Here is an 18,795-nt window from a genome sequence, read left to right as displayed (position 1 = left end):
GTCACAGTGTACTTTTGTTAATCATAATCGTAAAAAAAAAACATTAAAAAAAAAAACATTTAAAAAAAAAAAAACAAAAACAAAAAACAATGTTGTAAATAGTTGTTGAGCTTTAAAATTTGGATAGCTGCGATTTTCCGGCCATTTTCACATGAAAGCAGCATCATTCTATACCTCAAACTGTGTCAATAATAATAATAATAGTAATAATAATAATTGTTAAAACAAAGCATATAATTATTTGGTATTTAATTTAAATTTAATGTGTTTATAGTGTTATTACAATTCAATTAATTCCATTCACAACTATTAAAAAAATACTTTTAAAAAGTGTAGGTGAATTTTTAAATATTAAAAATATTTACTTAAAACAAGTATTTTATGTTATTTTTGTAGTGTTTCTTAAAGCGCTTTGTGACAGCTAAGCCTGTTTGAAGCACTATATAAAGATGACTTAGCTTGACTATTATATTATGATGATTATTATTATTATTATTATTATTATTAATGTTATTGTTTTGGATTATTAGAATCAACCATTCAATAAGTCGTTGTAAGTATATTATTCTTAAAGTTCATACTTGCAATAGTACATACAAGTGTATACATACAAGTAATTTTGTTAAACAAATACGAATCTATACTTCTTAATTCAAAATGTTTCAAAGATTTCAACAAAATGTTTTTAATAATTTGGAGAAATATTCTATTCTTTATATTTATACAAATAAAAAATATTTTATTAACACTATTATTATCATCATCATCATCATCATTATTATATCTACATGAATTCAAAGCATTTCCAGTATTGCAACAATAATAATCAACTCAAACAAACTCAATATGACAGTTAACAGTGTTTATTAATAGTTATTTACAGACATATTTACATTAACACACAATTTTTTTTCACCCTGCCAATCACACTCCCAGCATAGTAGACTGCGTGTATATACAGTACAAGGCAACTTTGGAATTTATAAATAATCCACATCCGATGCCGACAAATATTTCACTTACTATCACTTTATTCATACAAAATAAAGATAATAATAGTGACATGTTGAGATGATGTAATAAGGGAGATTCAAAAGCAATAATGAATAAAGAAGTAAAAATACGGAATTATTTTGAATAAAATAATTACAATAACATGGTAATTTTCAACAAACAACAAATTACCAGCCGAATGACACGATGATGATTGTTGAAAATGCAACAAGTTGCTTTTCAGGTTATCACCCCAAATCAAGAGAGACTCGTGAGTCATCTTTTTTTTTATGTATGCGTCTGTCAAATGAGAACAATGTTAAGAAGCCGCGGCGTCTGTGAGCTGCTCTGCGTCGTCTTTGCTGTCTGAGCACTCGGACGGGATGAAGCAGCCTGAGTCCCTTGGACAGTCGCTATCTTCCTCCTGTGGACCACCTGGGGATTTGCTCTCATCCACATCTCTGACATCATCACCTGTAGGCACAAAAGTCAATGTCTGAAAATTACTGCCAGGGGATTTGGTTACATGATGCAACAAGCACAAGTTTATTTTGTTGTCATTTTTTAATAATACTATAGTGTATCTCTTCATTATGGTTTCAATTTCCGCCAATAATATTGATTATTGATTATTTTTTAATTTTCCCTTAGAGCAGTGCTTCTCATGTATTTCTTTTTACGTGCTAGCCACTTCACCACCGCGCCACCTTCTACAGTTACTAATTTCCGAATCATCTCCCATCCAGGTTGCCAAATTACTACCCAAATGGAGTCCCATCTGATTAAATGACTGGCGTGCAACAACAAGCTGCCATCTGTTTCGTCACAGGGGGAAAAAAAAACATTGACCTTTATTTTGCCTCAGGCACATCTGGTCGGTTATTAAGGCTATTTTTGCTTTCTGCTTTGAGACAGCAGAGAGAGAGAAAAAAAAACACTTTCTGGCCTCTTCAGCACTTTCTATGTGACTATCAGGAAGTAAGTGATAGACTTCCTGTATGTCTTGACTGCTATCTGGCACATTTGAAGGTGTCAAAAACATTTCCAACAAACCGAGGGGGAGTTTTAGAAAATGGTTTCTTACGCAGTATAGAGTGGTTAAAATCTTGTGGTGCATTATATTGCAGTTGTGGAGAACCTTTTTCCTATTTGTTCTCTTCGTGCCATATGGAATTTATGAAGAAATATGACACCACAGTTGTTTACTGTTGTATTGTACATGACGAGCATTTTTGGGTGAAATGTTGTGGAGCTTTTTTTTTTTTAATCACAGTTCCCACAGTGTTGCTGACCTTCTGAGTAGTGACACTGGGAGGCAGCAAGTAGCTTGTGTCTGTGCTCGGGGTCTTTGACGTTGAGCTCGATGAGGTGTTTCTCCTGCAAGTGGGTGAGGTCCTCCACTGTCTGGTAACCATTCAGCAGCAGGGCAGAGGCGTATTCCTGAAAGAGACCACACTTCTAAATTATGCTCTCAAAAGTGAATGATAGCACTAAAGGAGCCAAATAATCTGTAGTTAAGGAACACTGTTTTTGGATAAATTCTTAATGTCTGTCTTATCACCTCAAGATTGAGTCGCTCCAGCAGCTCCAGCAACGTTTTGGGTCGAGGTCTTTTGCACAGTTTCTGTTGTCGTATCGTTGGAGGTTCTGCGTCATCACCATCATCTTTTTCTTCTTCTTTTTCCTTCTCCATCAAAACGTCCACATAGATGAACTTAAAGTTTCCCACCTTGTTGTTAAGCATGCCTGTCCAGATCCCCATTGGAGGCTTACTGATGATGCTGATAATATCACCAGCCTAGAATATTGATGAAAAACAAACATTTGGGTCAGGCTTGCTTTGTTTGTTTTCAATTTGCACAAACCCACTGTATAAAGACATGTGTCTAACCTTAAGCTTGAGGGAATCTGTGTCATACGGGCTGGGGACAAAGTCTGTGTGGACACGGGCTCTGCCGCAGAATTGACCCTGATAGGAACCGTCCTCTTCCAACCTCAGGCTGTCCCTCTGGACAGAACCATTGGACTCACTGGTTACACCACCTGAGTCAATGCAATAAGCATAAGCAAGTCTCATTACATACTGACTGGTTTGGCATTTTAAATTTCATTGGCCATGTTACAATGACAATAAAGATTCTAATTCTAATATTCTAATATATAATGAACCTTATCTACGGCATTATTGATATTAAACTTATGAAAACATTATAAAATGTATGTTTTTGTTTGTTCCTTAGCTATATCAGAAGTGAAAATGTATTTTTTTTTTTTTGGGGGGGGGGGTTCTTAGCTATATCAGAAGTGATGTAATGTTATTGCCATTGTCCTATACTAGGGGTGTGAATTGCCTAGTACCTGACGATTCGATCCGTATCACGATTCATAGGTCACGTTTCGATTCGATACCGATTAATCCCGATACGAATTTATAAGTCGATTGTTGCGATTTTTTTTTACTCAAATTTAGAAAATACCATTCAGTAAACTTGTACATGTACACTGTAAGATTTGTATGAAAATGTATTATTTATTGATCTCAAACTTCAGTTTGATAACTGTGAGCCACTGTATTTAACAAACAGGTTGTAACCTTTTTCATGTTAGAACAGGATTGAAATTAAAATATTAAGGCTTAATGTTCCATTAATATAACATTCTTCCATGCTTAAGGTGTGAAATTTAGACGTTTTGCTGAATATTTTTTCATCAAAAATGGATGTTAAAAAATCGATTCGGCTGCCTATTGAATCGATTCGAGAATTGGGTGCTGTAGTATCGCGATATATTGCTGAATCGATTTTTTTTTTAACACCCCGATCCTATACAAGGAGCAAAGATTTGTAATTTAAATGTTATTGATTGTTTTTGGTGCACGTTAGCTTTCCAAATATAGTGTTTGTAAATGCGTGAATGAAAGGCATTAACTTTGTACACGTACTTGTAAGCTTCGCTTTATGACGTTCAGAAACTTCAGGCGTGTAGTTTATGGGCAGATTTGACACATTCAATATGGCGGACGTGTTATGTTTCGCAGCCACTGGTATGGCAATGCGTATACACACCACTAGATGATGCTGTAACCTTGAATTTGAACTACGCGCATGCGCATTACTTGCTCGTCTCATTGCTGGTATTTGTCGAAAGAATTTTTTTTAAATTAATATCCATCTTCGGCATATATCGGTGATATATACTTTGGTGAGCAATACAACTTTACTGGCAGCGATATAAGTGTCATAACAGTGCATTTAGATGCAGAAGTGTTAAAATGTAGTATTACGCCATTTATTTATTTATTTAATTGCTGTGTCGTTGACGTACTTACGAATTGTAAAATGTGATGATTGTATACGTACTTGAGGAACTTTGGCGACTGTAGAGACTCTCCAAGGAGTTGCTGGCCCTTGTCGAGTGTGTTTCTGTTTCAATCGCAGGTGTAGTCTCTGTGTCATCACCCTGTCACACAAACACAATGAAAAAGTTCATTGCAGCACTCTTCAAAGTGTGGATAAGTCATTTAAATGTCAATGTTGTACTGTTTAGGAAAGCTCACCATCTCTTCAGAGAAGGACTTGGCGTGTTTTTTGCCCATTTTTCTGCGCATGGTAAGTGAAATGGCCTTCATTTTCTTGCCAATTCCAGCTGACTTGTTTGGTTCCAAGCTCTCGCTTTCTTCAGTGAGCTGTGAGGATAAATTTTGTGAAAAACTGTGACAATTTCTTTTACACACTATGCATTCCAAATGTAAAAAAAAAAAAAAAAAAGTAAATGTACATAAATCTTTATGTTCCCCGCATAAAATGTTGAATTTCTCTCTAAAAAAAAGGGGGAATTTATTCGTCTGGATGATTTTTTTTTATTTTTTTATTTATTTTTTTTTACGTAATGGTGGTTCAAAAACAACTGAGTTGCCAACTTGCCAAGTTAAGTCGCTATATTAAGTGATGTGTCCTATCACTCGAGAGTGTTTTCAAAAAGAGACTCCTGGGTATGACTCTTGTTAAGAAACGGACAACATGGGTGTGGAATCATTTTCACATTTGCATATCACAAGAAATTATTTATTTTTACTTTCACATGTAGAAGATCCATGCAGTTTGACTGTTCATTAAATTATTGAACATTCAAAGTTGTTTCGAAAATGTGATAATAGTAATTAGCTATTTTGCAATAGGCAGACAATTTATTATTTTTTTTATCTACAGCATTAAAGTCGGATTTTGGAGAAAACATATTTTAAGATTTTACTGCCCAGCCTTACTGAGTGAAATGTAAAATGTACAAACCGTATTTGTTTCATTCTCCTCGCCTTTGGCTGGAGATGGATTATGTCTGAGACCTTCAAACCTCCCAAAGCTTGTGGACCGCTGTGGAGGACATTTAATACTATTATTAGTATTGGGGTTGGGGTGTGTTTGTGTGTGTGGGTGTGTGTGTGTGTGTGTGTGTATCATGTCATTGTCCAAATAAACTGCATGTTCTTACGGTCTGAAAACTTTGACCACAGTTGTTGGGTTGTGCCATATCATGCTCGGGTGTTTCTAATAGATTGACCCTCACATAGAGCAAATAATGCAACCATATGATTAGAATCAGCTTCCAGTATGATGCGACACCACTTTTTACCTTTAAATGGTTTTCAATTCTGCTCATGTTTTGGATTGTTCTAGCTTGTGCAACTGTACCTAATGTTGTAACAGGTGAGTTTCGCATATTAAGTAACACGTCGTGACGAGTATTTATGAATTATCTAATATTGTAAACAGAGTTATAAACCATTACGCACTCATGCTTGTTTCCCTTTCCGTCCCAGTTTTAATACTTTATTTTCCAACCCCAATTTTCCATAAAACTAATGCCATTATAATCTCTCCCAAACTCTCTGTCATCTGTACAACAGAGCAGCAAATAATTATATAAACCAAGTAATCCCTGGGAAAATCCTGGGTTAAATATGAGCTATGCGCTCCTCGATAGTCCTCTGTGGATTGATTTAATTCCGCGATGGACTAAACAATGTCCTCCATCGTCTAAAAATACAAACGGGCCAGTTGGAGGGTTTAATTCTCAAGCCCACACCCTAATTTTTAATCTAATTCACTGTTTTGTTTTGTTTTTATGTGGAAATACAAGAACATAATAAAATGCTAAACTTTAATAACTTTCACAATAGTTACTATACTTAATGGTAGAATTTGAATATATTTGGTATTTTTGTATATTCCATTGAAAAGTGTCACCGCCTACCTTTGGTTTGCTGCTCTTTGTTTTGTCGGACACATTGGAAGCTGCCCTCTGCAACATTTTCTCTTTTCTGTACTCAAGTCTTTTGTCTTTTTTCTTTTTGGTCTCCTGACTCTCAAGTGCGGACTGAGGCTGTTTGGCTGTATGTCTGACTTCCTTGCAACACAGGATGTGAAGCAACCGACTTTGTGCCTGTTGTTGCAGAATCGCTTTTGAAAGGGGAAAATTGAGGCTTTGCGGCCCCGCTCAACTAAAACATTGACACCATATTGAGGAAGAATTGCATTTAGTTTGGAGGTAAAATGACGTCTGAGGTGAAGTGACGTTGCAGATGCTGCAGTTCAAGTTGATTTGTTTTGTTTTATGTTGTACTTTCACTGGTTAGAGCCAATTACGGTATTTCTTCTGTTTTTGCAGTTTGAAACATGACTGAAACATTCTCTCTGCCCCACCAGAAGCCAAGTGAGTCTTGCCCGTCTACTCCTCACATGCCCATCAGGGTACATTTTAAATTGGTCGGCTATTAGTAAAGTACATAGACAAACTTCAGTTATAGAAAAAGTTGTAAGGATACACTTCTACTGTACTGAGAAATTTAGGAGAAAGAAAGTAGTAATACATACAGTCAAAGTATGATGCAAAATCAGAGTATAGGAAGATAATCAAATGGGATGAAAAGCCCTGTGTTCCTTAAGTCATGTGACTTTCATCACTCACTCTCGTGTCAAAAAGAGTGAAATTGGAGTTGTTTATAACACTACAAGCAGATTTTTATGAAAGTAGGAAACTCACATTGCTAAACATTTAGTATTCCTCAAACTTATTCTTTTAATATCATTGCGGGTACAAGTTGAGGTTACATGATGCCAAACGTTTTTAAGTTTCTTTATTTGTTTCTTAATGTTGGGTTTAGTTTTTCAGGAAGTGCTGATGCTTGAAGTGGTAACTTTGGAGTGTTGAAATATATTCCCGTCTGTCACTTGTTGGATCTTCTCCTTTTGTGGATCGTATGACACATTTGAGGGCTTTCACAGTGGAAGAAAAACTCGAGCTGGTGTCCCCAGTAGATTACATTGCACTGCGGAAGGATTTCAATTACTCACTTGTTGAAAACAGGGAATTCTAAAGACACAATGGTTGCCTAATCCCTGCCTTTGAAATCAGTTGAAAACACCTGTCAATTCAGATTACGGTTTCTATTTTTTTTTTCCATGCTGACCCAAAGGGCAGTTGTATTATTATCGGGGGTTTTATTGTTTGTTTTTTTTGTTTCACAGAATTGTTTTGACTGGTTTTCTATATCATCTTTTTGAACTTTGTCTCTGAGCATGGCTCGGAAGGAGCATGCACAAGGCTCGTAATAAGCGGTTTAGCATCGCAGTTTGCGAGGAAAAATTATCATCGTTCGCGTCACCTAATGCTATTTTCAGTGTACAGTATGTAGTTCATATAAGTGGAAGATGTATCTCATATGTTTTCACATTGGAAAAAAAATACTTTGCTCCGCGTTTCCTACTCTTGCTCGGCCTTTTGACAAAAGTTTCCAACCATTAACGAGAGCAACCACCCACAAAGTTTCACGTACATTGGCCTAAATATTCTCTGTTTACCTGAAAAGCTTGTTTTCAGATAAAAATGAATCTTGTGTAATGCGTTTAAGTTCTAATGACCAGTGTAACTATAGCTCCTATAGGGATCTTGTCATTATCTATGGGATCATCCGAGCCATTGTAAACAATCACCTCATTAAGTCATGGTAAGCTTAAGAAAACGTGGCAAAGGGCACAAAGTACACGTGCTCACTGGGTGTTATCATCAAGGACCTTGAGTAGGGAATGATGTCAAACACCTCTGACCTCTGAGGTCAGTCACTCGGTGCTGTGACGAAGCTGATTGATCTGAATCTTGAATTAAACACAGACTTGAAGAGGTTAAGCTACATATAGATTCTGTAGTTTAAAAATAGTTAAGCTGTGGCTCACAGTGTATTTGGTAAGAGAGCAACGCGACATCACATCCTGCACGTGTTGCCATTTTAAGTCTAAAATCACTGATACACACTCAATTTTGAGTTGAAGTCAATTTTGACATGTTGATAACTTCAAGCAGGAAAGTAGTAAGGAAAGTGACACACAGGACCATGCCCTTCCTAACTAACCAGACAAAAATGTCATTTTAAATATGGACGAAATGCATACATGCATGCAAAATGTGTGCTTTTTAATATTAATATGTAGTTTTTCATCATACATCTTTCAATGTATGTATAAAACTTCCACTACTCAACAACAAAGGGTTGGAAGCAAACAACAATAACTACATACTGTGATTTTTTTTCCCACTGCAAAGTGCTCATTTGTATATATTTATAAAAAAAATAAAAATAAAAAAAAAACATTTGAGGAAGGCAAAAAACTGCCGAAAAGCAAGCCAACATAACCCCAAGTGCAAAGACTCATTTTGTGCACTTTCTCACATAAAAATTCACTGAAAATGTTATTATTGACTGACTTTGTCCTGAATGTCATTTCAAATTAGCAAAAAAAAAAAAATATTAGACCTACTCATGTTGTAGTATAAGGCAGATTAAGTGCAAGCACAACTAATATATGTCTGCCATCTAGTGGTGAATAGTGATATTATAACTTAAAACTAGAGTTGGCCCCTGCATATTCTCGGTTTGGCATCTGCAGATTTGCATATTCACAGATTTTTGTTTGAATTTTTTTAAACTGTTTAATATTTATTTCTTCTACTTGTTTCCCATTTCTCTCTCATTTTTCATGGAAAACTTTTTTTTTTTTTTTGTAACCCTAAAAATTCTACAAAAAAGTGCTGATAAACCTCACACATTTTCCACAAAAAAGAGGTTTGCACCACAGGGGTAGCCCCTGCCCCCAGCCCCACATACAAAAAAATATATAAAAATAAATAAACAGAACTACGGTAGTTATTTGTGTTTTATTTATTTTTGTCTTAAATTCCCTATTGCAAAGTGACTGCTCTGCCTTTTGTCAGAAATAGAGACAAGTTATTTATTTGAAAATCAATCAATCATTGGTTAATTAGAAATGTTATGCATCAAAAGTAATAGTGGTATCGGTGAGTACATAAGAGTTGAGTCCTCGTACTGGTATCAATGTGGGAAAAAAAAAGTGATATTGAGCATCCATCATCTATGGATCAGTCATGATTGAGCCCTTTGACCTTCGCCTAGCAAAAAGTGGCAACTAACGTGACGTGATTAAGAAAAAGTATTAATTGTGTTGCTTGCTGGAGACTTACGTTGGGTTCTGACAGCTCCAAGTCAGTGGTGGACCGGGTCACCTTTGGGGGAATCTGGGGTTTACAGTTCATACCCAGGCTGCAATCCTTGCCCTCCTGCTGTTGCTTCTCCTTCTCGTGCATGCCGAAGTCATTGGAGTACACGTGGTACTCCGTGAGCGGCCTGCGGCAGTTGTGCTGGACGGTGCCCCAGACGGAACTGTTGTCAGCTGGGTTGCTCCAGCGCTGGTTATGGGTGTGGTAGTGAGTAGGTGTTGCACCGCCAGGCAGGCTGGCCATATCGGTATAGCGTTCTGGATTTGGATTTTCCTGCGTGGGAAGGGTGGAACATTTGCCCAGGTAGAGCTTCCTGTCAGACCTGTAGGGTACATCCAGGTGGTGGGGACCCATTGGGGGGCTCATGGTTCCTGCTGGGGGGTACAGTGAGGAGAGTAAAAGGAAACAATCGACAGAAATGAACAGGCAATTAACTAGCAGGAATATGAAAAGAGGTTACAAGGGGAAATGAAACGTCACAGTTGAGCCATCCTGCCATGACACAGCGACCCCAAAATAAAAGCCACTTCTCTCGTTTGCGAAACGACAGACGCATCTGGCAAAGTAACATTTTGATGTCTTCCAAAATACATACTGAACTTGCAACAGCATCACGTAGCGCCTGGTTTTGACAGTTGAAATAATGAAATTAATAGAGCTATGTTGAATCATGTTAGTTTGCCGCAGTGCCATTTAGTTGAAAAACTATATTACCTGTAATATTGCAGCTTTTCTTCGCCACGTCTTTCCCAATCTTTCCAGTCGGTTTCTTTCCAGGTTTTTGGTTCCTTTTTGCTGCTGGTTTAGATTCTGTTGCTGTTCCTCTGGTGTTGATGTTCTGAACAGAAGTGCAGATAGGAAAAAAAAAAGAAGTCATCTTTCTGTTGTTTTGTTAATACTAATATGGCTGCTGCTTATCCCTGGCTTTGTTTGCTTCTTACTATTATGAGCTTTAGCAGGGATGGACGCTAGGTGACCTGCTGCAAAGGCTCTAAGCCCTTTCTCTTGCTCTGCCATGTGGCTCAGAGATTACACAGAGCAGCGGCGCTCATTGGACCATCTGTACTGTATTAAAAAAACAATCAGCATTTATGTTCAATTCTTCTGCCATTTTGATCACCAGAGACAGACACCAAAATCACCAAATAGTTGCGATGAATGTGAACTTTTAACCTTCTGAGTAAGATATATAATCTGATATTGCTTTGGACAATTTAATATTAAAAGTGCATAGTATTTATTTGCTAATAAACTGTATTAAGGTCATTTCAGTCCCTATTTATATACTGTACAGCATTGCATCTTCCGTCTGACTGTTTATCAGAGATTCATTGGTCACTTTGACCGATTGACAAGTAATTTGACCAATCAGAGGCCACAATGGAATAGCTTCATAGCTTCTTAGCGAATATTATTGGTTTGGTGAGCTGATTATGTATTTTTATCATCTTTCTGCTAATGATTTGGCGTTACTGATTGCACAGCTAAGGTGTCCCCCACTGAAATATAATGTGTGACTTGCTTTTATTTGTGCATTTAATAGAACAGCGAGCAAAATATGGCTGATCAATGCTAAATTTGGGAGAGGTTAGTTTTTACAGGTTTTAAACTGAAATACAGAATGAGTTACCTGACTTGGGGAATTTTTGTCCCTTTTTTTGGTAGCAGATTGATGAGCTGATTTCCGTCCTTTGTTGTCCCCTCTGTGCTTTGTTCTCTTCATCTCTACAATGATGAGATGCAGGTGAAAACAAATATATTATCTGGCACCTGTAAATGAGTCATCAGTCCATTTTCGCTTCTCCTTAATAGGGTTATCCTTAGAATGATTACTTTTGTCTATTTGTATTGATAAATAACCCAACATTGCAAAGTTCTGCACAGTTTAAAGAGGGAGGGGGAGGGAAGCACCCTGCTGAGCTCCAAAATGAACATTGGCCTATAGATCAGTTTAGCTGATTTATTCCCTATTTACCTTCATTGTGATGGTTGGTGATGTGGACTAAATCTTCTGGGCTCTTGGCAGTCTTCCAAACCGCCGCATTACCGAGGGCATTATCTGCTGAGCAGTGGGGGGGGGGGGGGGGGAACAAATCAGAAATATTGAGGATTTCAGTTGAAAAGTCAGGGTGAACTGAGCACGGTCAAAAGTGGACAGTCAGCAGAGTAGGTCAGTGCTGAGTTCAATCCAAATACAGTGGAACCTTAACCCCCCAAAAAGACTAGCCTCAATAAAAAAAAAAAAGGGGGAAAAAAGTACATAAATATATATTGATGTGACTCACCCAACACTTCATTGTCTACAGATTTGGATACTTGTGTTCTGAAAGTAGAATTAACAGATGTAAATACAACCACATATTTATTACATGTCCTTAAAAAGGCCAACAAAGAGGAAATGAAGGTGTATCAAGAGTCTGGGGTCTAATAGGTGGGCTTTCAATCCGCTTAGTTCAACTATCCCAAAAGCCATAATCTGCTTCATCTATATTCTGCATTACCCTGACCATGAAAATCTAAATCTTTATAACTTGTGCAATCACAAAGACTCTTTCTATCAAGTTGTCAGTTGCGCCTCCTTAAGGCCTCTTGCAGACAGATGAGGGAAGGATGTGGAGATCTTGCGTTGCTTATTTAGAGCCAGTCTGTGCTATATGGGAAGGATTTACGGCATTAGCTGCCAGAGAATATAAACTTAGAGCCTTTCAAGCCATGTGGGAAACCCTCTTGGCTTGCACGTTTGCACGCACATCCCACAATGAAGGACGCATAAGCATGAGCTGGCATGCCAGCCTGGATTATTGTGTATTTCTAATACAATTTAGCTCCTCTCGTACAACAGAAATAGTGCATGACAGATTTGCCTTTGAAAGAAAAATCTCATATGCTTTTTTTGTAGCATGTAGGAATAGGAAGCTTACCTTCTTTTCTTTTTGTGAGCTTTGCTTCCTGGTCTCATTGTCATATCCTGATGTAAAGCATGACATGGTTAATGTTACTTTATGTCACAAATTGCAAGGATTTCATATTATAGTACTAAAGATGTCTTGTAAATATTTGGAAATTTAAAATCCCACATCTTAGACTCTCGAGCTCTTATTAATGCCTTTTTTGCACCTGCTGCTGTTTTGACAAATTGTCAATAAGACAGTTAGTTGCACAATATTGCAAGATTATGCAAAAATACAAAAAAACATAGGCCGAAAAGAAACCCACCGCATAAGCATGTCACGCTAATGGCTAACTCTGTAGCAAACGTTACTGTTTCGGGAACAGTTTGTTTCCATAGCTATGAGTAAAGTTGATCGAAACTGATCTCAGCCCAGTAATCATGTGGATCAATGGACTCATAACCCACTGATTTTCCCAAACATGGTTCATTTCCCAATAAAGGGTTATGAGTAAATCATCTCGGCTGTTTTCCCTGTGATGGTTTCATAATCAGCTTTTATTTTATATGACTCAATCTGATGAGTGGATGATTCCTCATCAATTCCACTTAGAGGAGGTTCACTCACTTCCCTTTTTTTTGGTAAACCATGGACCTTTGAGGGATCTTATACAGAACTTTCCAAATTCCACAGGCGCTTGAACGCCTCTCACCATAGAAATAGACCTTCTAGAATCCCTCCATCTCACGTTGTCGTCCAGCAAGAGCGCCGGGCTACACGAGCGGCTGCACGAGCGGCTGGAGGAGCGGCTCGGGATGGGTTGAGGTGGGCCGTCGCCGGATGTCTGCACAGCCTCATACAGGCTGTCCAGTGAACCCTCCTGGTGCCATGCACATACACACAAACACACACAAACGTATGTTAGCCATTTTGTAACAGATAAGTGAAGATATATGCAGATATAATTTTTAATTGGGTTAAGGGCTGGTGTTTTCTGCTTTCAATCATTGACATGTTGAAAGCTAAATTTCCTCTTTTGCTTTCTAGCAGATTGATTTGTAAATATAGTTAAGAGTTGATGAAAGGAGCATTTCCATTTTTCTTCTGCTGGGGGTCATCCCAAAAGGTCCAAAAATGTTTTGGTAGACATTTTAGAGCCATTTTAATGGATTTTTTTTTTTTTTTTTTTTTTTACCCCACCCCACTTTAATTTCTGAATGGATTTAATCTTGTCTGTGAACTAAATCTGACCGACTTTCAGCCATGAAATACACGTCGTGCACATCAAGCAGCTTTTAAAGGTTACACATGTGGGAGGAAGAGTATAGCAGGAAGTCATACTGAATTAACCAATAATCATTTTATACAGTGGGGCACACACAATTGTTACCGTACATAATACAGTGGACAGTGGATACAAGTTCATCCATTTTTGATAGAATGTGTTCTACTTGTTCTTTAGCTTCCTGTGTTTTTGTGATGTGGTACCAGTGATGGAAAAGTGTTATGACGATAACCATGGAATTGTAAATGCAACTTCTTATGACATAAGAAATGGTCTGGCAACTCAGTACATTATAAACCACACAATTGCATACATACCAATTACAGTGGTGACTTATGAGTGTAATGTTGACCATGAGCGACCATGCTCGTAACCCAAAACACTCTAATCTTAAATCATCTTTTTCCGCTGAAATGAGTGGAAATGCCATTATGCTATTGCTGCCCTACATTCTGCTCATTTTGGTTTGCATGCCTTTGCCACCAGGGGTCCGTATATTACAAGCATCGAGGAGCAAATGAGTTTCACAATTGCTGCAAGTGTCTCAGTAGTAGCAGTAAGAAGTCATTTTTAGCTGAGGATGAAGAAGTATTGTTAGATTTTCTATCTAGTTTCGACACGTGACTGGACTGATTTTGTTCAAATATCCATTCCCTAGAAGATTGTAATACCGCGACAGCGATACTATTCCTTAGCCCCAATGTTTTTGCATTTTCCATTGTCTGTTGGCATTTTAGAACACCTCTTTTAAAATACAATATGTAATTTTCATTGTTTTCTGTTTAGTTTGGCAATAACTTCAACTGTGAGAGGCAATAAATGGAATTGTCCTTTAAAAAAAATAAAAAATTATTCAATATTAGCCAAACTGTTACTTGTTGTGAAATGTGTTAAGTTTTTTGCCACCAGTTAGCGTTCCAATCTCAAATTTTACCTCACAAGTCAAAGTCAAAAAATCGGCTAAGTGACGGACCTTCAATTCGGAAGTCGGGCTACTCGTAAGTCAAGGTGCAAGTTAGGGTAGGCATATTGAAGTTGCATGTAGTTAAATACAAAAATGAGTACAACCAAGTGACTCATAGTGCAGATACATTAAATATGCACTTCAAAACATCAACTCCAGCAATATACTGTACCTATATTATTGACTTTCCATTAAATGTCTGTGGGTTGACTTCAAAGGTTGAGTAGCTTGACTTTATGTTTTTGTTTTGTTTTCAAGTTTAACCTCTCTCACACACTTACCGTAATTTTATACCCTAAGAGAAAATGCATTTTGATCAACTTGGAGGTCAACCATCGCCACAGAACAGTGTGTTTGATTAAGGAATGAATGTTCACTGATGCCATGTTAGCACAACACCAAGAAATCATATTGAGGAGGATTGGATACTGTCATCATATTAATGCTAATGCTGCTCCGACGCTTGGAGTAGATTGAAATTCTTCTGAAGAGCTTTGGCCGTGGATTAAAAATGTGTTTGGCTCGTTCACATTCCTTCCAGGGACATAACCAGTTTTCACCCCGCCCCTATTTTGACATGGTCCACTGAGAGATGACAACATGTGTCAGAGCCACTCTGTCTTTGCTCTGTAATAACTCATGATACAACCAGAACAGGTTATCCATCCTCCTTAATATCTATTTCCTGTTCCTATGAAATCAGTTTCTAATAGTGATGTCTAGTAACACAGAAGACAATCTAGCCAGAGGTTAGAGAGTAAACCTCGTTATTGGTGTACAACCTCAACATCTGACTTTGGGCAGTAGACGGGGGACACCCTGAACTGGTTGCCAGCCAATCGCAGGGCACACAGAGACGAACAACCATCCACACTTACAAGCACAATTAAGAGCGCTCAATTAACCTGCCATGCATGTCTTTGGAATGTGCGAGGAGACCGGAGTACCCGGAGGAGACCCACGAAGGCACAGGGAGAACATGCAAACTCCACCCTGGACTCGAACCCGGGTCCTCAGTACTGGGAGGTGGACGTGCTAACAACTCATGCACCGTGCCACCCAAGCATAAATATTATTGCCAGTATATTAACAATTTTAACAATTAATGAGTAAAAATTAAAAAGCATTTTTATGGAAAAATGAAATTAATGAGGCAGACATTGTGAAACTAATGACATAGCTCTCCGAAACAGTCAGTCTACTGGGATGTTAATTGTCATTAAAGACCACATAATGTTGGATCATTTTTAATACACATCTGCACGCTCTTAAGTCTTCTGAGACTATTTAGGTACTGCTGTATTAGTTAGCAACCAAGTTACAATATTATAGTGTGTGAAAAAAAGTCTATGAACTAAAATCATTACATTTCCCTGGAAATGTCAATATTATTATTATTATTATTATTATTATTATTATCATAATCATCATCAACATCTCTGTATGGTTTTGCAACTAAAGTTACATTATGATCCCTTTTTTTTTATTATGCAGTTGTACATAATGTGTGCTGCATCATTCGAATGAGTCAACTCATTTGGCACTCTAGGATATAATGAACACAAATATAAATAATAATACTGTAGCCTACACACAAATAATATAGATGGATTCAAGAGTAAACAGTAGCTATAACAAATAAATCATACAGCAGTCCTTTCCCCCTGCTGCATGGCCAATTTAAATGCAACGCTTCTCCTGCATAAAAGCTAGCAGATAATGTGCACATCGAGTGGTATGTTTCTTACCAATGAGAAGCAGAAAAGGTTCATGTTGTGTCTTGATGGCAGTGAGCAAACGAAGCGAGCGTCGCAGGCACTACAACCCAACTCCGTATGAGTCCAGCCCGGGTGGCCGGCTGCTGTCTTGTCAGATTAATACCACAGTGAAATCCCTCCTCTAATCCAATAGAATAGATGGACCACTATTACTCCAGCTAGCATCTGAGGCACAATTTGACAACCCCCCCACCCCCAAGCACCCCCACGACACATGCAACAGCATTTTCTACGCTTTCACCAAAAATAAATACAAATAAAAATAAATGTGTTTTCTCATAATCTTCTTTACAAAAAGGGAATTCAGTTGGGATCCAAGTACCTTAATTTTGGACCTGTATACATTTTTACTCAAGTAGCCACTTGTTCTTTTATATATATATATATATATATATATATATATATATATATATATATATATATATATATAATATATATATATATATATATATATATATATATATATATTGTATCCATTCTGCAAAAAATACAAGAAAAACTTAGTTGACAATTGATGAATAAAATGATATCAATATTTAATTTTAATGATATATGGTATGCATTATAAATAATTTTATACCTGGTGTGGTGTGAATGCAAAAATGGAAAAATAAATTAGTAATACTTAAATATTAATCTTAATATTATATATTGTAATAACTTTTTTAGTACATTGCTATGTACGTTTTGTAACGTTTTATCAATTTTATTTATTTACGTTTACGTTTTATTTGAACTATGAGAAGATCAACTTAGAATTTAAGTAGTATACTGTAATGCAAAAATATTTAGAATATCTCTTATACTGTATGTATATAATAGACATTGAAAAGCAACTAAATAAACGTAAATCTCCAAGCATATTATATTAATGTACAAAGTTCACAGTGGATGACATTTGTAATAGATAGCATGTCATCACTGCCTAAGTCTTTTTTTTTTTTTTTCAAAAATTATTTTTTTGCCATGATGCAAATGGTTCTTTTTTTTTGGGTTTCTTGAAAAATTATGCAATTATTATACATTTTTTTGTTTCCTAAATAATCTGAAAAAAAAAATGACTTAGGCGATTGTTTTAAGAAGGTGTTGATGTGCAAATATTTGTTTAATAATAAATACTTATTTTTGCACAATGGTGACATCTTTTGACAATATTAGACACATGGACAAAACACCTGCAAACACTTTGTTATTAAATATTGCAATATTTGTGCATTGGTGTAAAAAATGTTTTAATAAGTATATCTTCAGGCATTTGGTTGACAATATCAAGACTACTGTTATATTATACTTTCATTTAATTATATGTTGGTGTGTTGTGTCCTCAATGTTTTCAGACGGTGTAGTTTTCAAACTGGATGTGCAGGAAAAACGTGATGCCAATACTGGCCTGACCTAGATTGATGCCCTTCTGGGAGCATTGTTAGAGCTTTATTTTACCTTTCAAACACGATCACACATTTCCAGAAATGTACTAATATGAACTACTTTACACATGTGGAGCAAAGGTTACTCCACCACAGCTGCCCATTAATCCATCCACCCTTCACCTCCACAGTCTGAGCTGATCGAATGAGAAGAAGCAGCTGGACAGATTAACACATATGACCTATATTGGCACGCCGACCACCACACACACACAGCCCCACACACACACACAGATGTGCGCACTCGTATGGGATGATGTATGGGGCTGATATGAAGTGTCAGTCCACTCTGCATATTAAAATCCACACAGAGCTCAGTTAGTGTGTCAGCTGAGGACACACATTTATGGGCATGAATAGAGCATGACCATACGAGTGACACGATGACTATGGAAACATCAGGATTAATCTCCTGAATAAAATAATTACTGTGCACGGACATATTATATTGTAGCTGTTACTTAACACTGACATCAATTGTGTGGTATCTTGACATACCGGCTCGTACCTGCCATAGGAATGCTGCCGGATCTGTCACTGGGACTTAGTGCACAAGAGCTTACGAAATCTGCACAGAAAATAAAGAATTGTTTTTTTTTTTCCCTTTCATTTTTGTAACTGGTTCTATACAGTTCACTTTCTTAGCTGTTGTTTGTAGTGTTTTTCCACCGCCATTGTTTTGATTAGAAGTGGGTGTTTCTTTCACAGCAGAAAGAAAGAAAGAAAGAAAGAAAGAAAGAAAGAAAGAAAGAAAGAAAGAAAGAAGTTTTAAAATATGACAATACATTTTACCATTTTAGAAGTAAAAAGTCATTTTTCTCTTAAATACAGTTGTAATACAAGAAAAACAGAATAAAGGTGGTGCAACAACAAAGTAAGATTGTAAGTG

The 18,795-nt window shown here is 37.0% G+C and overlaps 1 protein-coding gene across 5 annotated transcripts; it reads right to left on the bottom strand.

Moving 5' to 3' along the window:
* Window positions 1-847: 847 nt before the first annotated feature.
* samsn1a (SAM domain, SH3 domain and nuclear localisation signals 1a) lies at window positions 848-16,571 on the bottom strand. 5 transcript variants are annotated; one of them, XM_077540213.1, is made up of 15 exons: window positions 16,450-16,571; window positions 13,165-13,332; window positions 12,483-12,529; window positions 11,847-11,884; window positions 11,537-11,623; window positions 11,192-11,286; window positions 10,276-10,399; window positions 9,526-9,935; window positions 5,283-5,363; window positions 4,550-4,678; window positions 4,353-4,452; window positions 2,885-3,036; window positions 2,555-2,791; window positions 2,286-2,433; window positions 848-1,467 (listed from the first exon to the last, which is right to left on the bottom strand). In XM_077540213.1, exons 1-15 carry the CDS (start codon window positions 16,471-16,473, stop codon window positions 1,313-1,315), a joined length of 1,995 nt encoding a protein of 664 aa, XP_077396339.1. In that variant the 5' UTR covers window positions 16,474-16,571; the 3' UTR covers window positions 848-1,312. The 5 variants fall into 5 exon arrangements, with proteins under 5 accessions (XP_077396339.1, XP_077396342.1, XP_077396340.1 ...); XM_077540216.1 differs by having other exon boundaries at window positions 9,526-9,932; XM_077540214.1 differs by having other exon boundaries at window positions 11,537-11,620.
* Window positions 16,572-18,795: the final 2,224 nt, after the last annotated feature.

The sequence above is a fragment of the Festucalex cinctus genome, chromosome 13 (genome assembly GCF_051991245.1).
Source record: "Festucalex cinctus isolate MCC-2025b chromosome 13, RoL_Fcin_1.0, whole genome shotgun sequence".
NCBI lineage: Eukaryota > Metazoa > Chordata > Actinopteri > Syngnathiformes > Syngnathidae > Festucalex > Festucalex cinctus.
Note: the sequence above shows the minus strand (reverse complement) of the source record. Positions and strands in the feature narration are given on the sequence as shown.

Coding starts and splice junctions, on each gene's coding strand:
- samsn1a (XM_077540213.1), bottom strand. CDS start 16,473: ATGAACCTTTTCTGCTTCTCATTG. Junction 9,936..10,275: donor GAAAAGCTGCAATATTACAG/GTAATATAGTTT, acceptor TGTACCCCCCAG/CAGGAACCATGAGCCCCCCA. Junction 2,434..2,554: donor TGGAGCGACTCAATCTTGAG/GTGATAAGACAG, acceptor GGTCTCTTTCAG/GAATACGCCTCTGCCCTGCT.